At 47.9% G+C, this 340-nt stretch overlaps 1 protein-coding gene across 1 annotated transcript in view; it reads left to right on the top strand.

The window, feature by feature from the left end:
• The window catches only part of LOC110440981 (uncharacterized protein K02A2.6-like), a gene marked incomplete at its 3' end in the record, with an annotated part of 4,045 nt that extends 3,775 nt beyond the window's left edge, over window positions 1-270 (top strand). Inside the window, exon 2 of the mRNA XM_021484090.1 lies at window positions 5-270. Coding sequence (XP_021339765.1) covers window positions 5-270 — 266 coding nt within the window. The remainder of the gene's footprint in view (window positions 1-4) is intronic.
• Window positions 271-340: the final 70 nt, after the last annotated feature.

Here is a 340-nt window from a genome sequence, read left to right as displayed (position 1 = left end):
CAAGGTCGCTCAATGCTGCTGAGAGAAACTACTCGCAGATTGACAAGGAGGCGTTGGGGCTTGTATGGGGTGTGAAACACTTCCACGACTACCTATTTGGACGCAGGTTTACGCTGCTTACTGACCACAAGCCCCTGGTAGCTATCTTCAATCCGGAGAAAAGCATACCGACAACAACAGCGTCACGAATGCAACGATACGCTCTGTTCTTGTCAGGTTTAACTTATGACATTGAGTACAAACACACCAAAGCGCACGGAAACGCGGACAGTTTGTCACGCTTACCTCCCAAAGTTGAAGGACCAGTGGATAGCGATGATGACAAAGCTATAAATGCTTT

Source organism: Mizuhopecten yessoensis, unplaced genomic scaffold (assembly GCF_002113885.1).
Source record: "Mizuhopecten yessoensis strain PY_sf001 unplaced genomic scaffold, ASM211388v2 scaffold714505, whole genome shotgun sequence".
NCBI lineage: Eukaryota > Metazoa > Mollusca > Bivalvia > Pectinida > Pectinidae > Mizuhopecten > Mizuhopecten yessoensis.
This window is presented reverse-complemented; position numbering and strand designations above follow the sequence as displayed.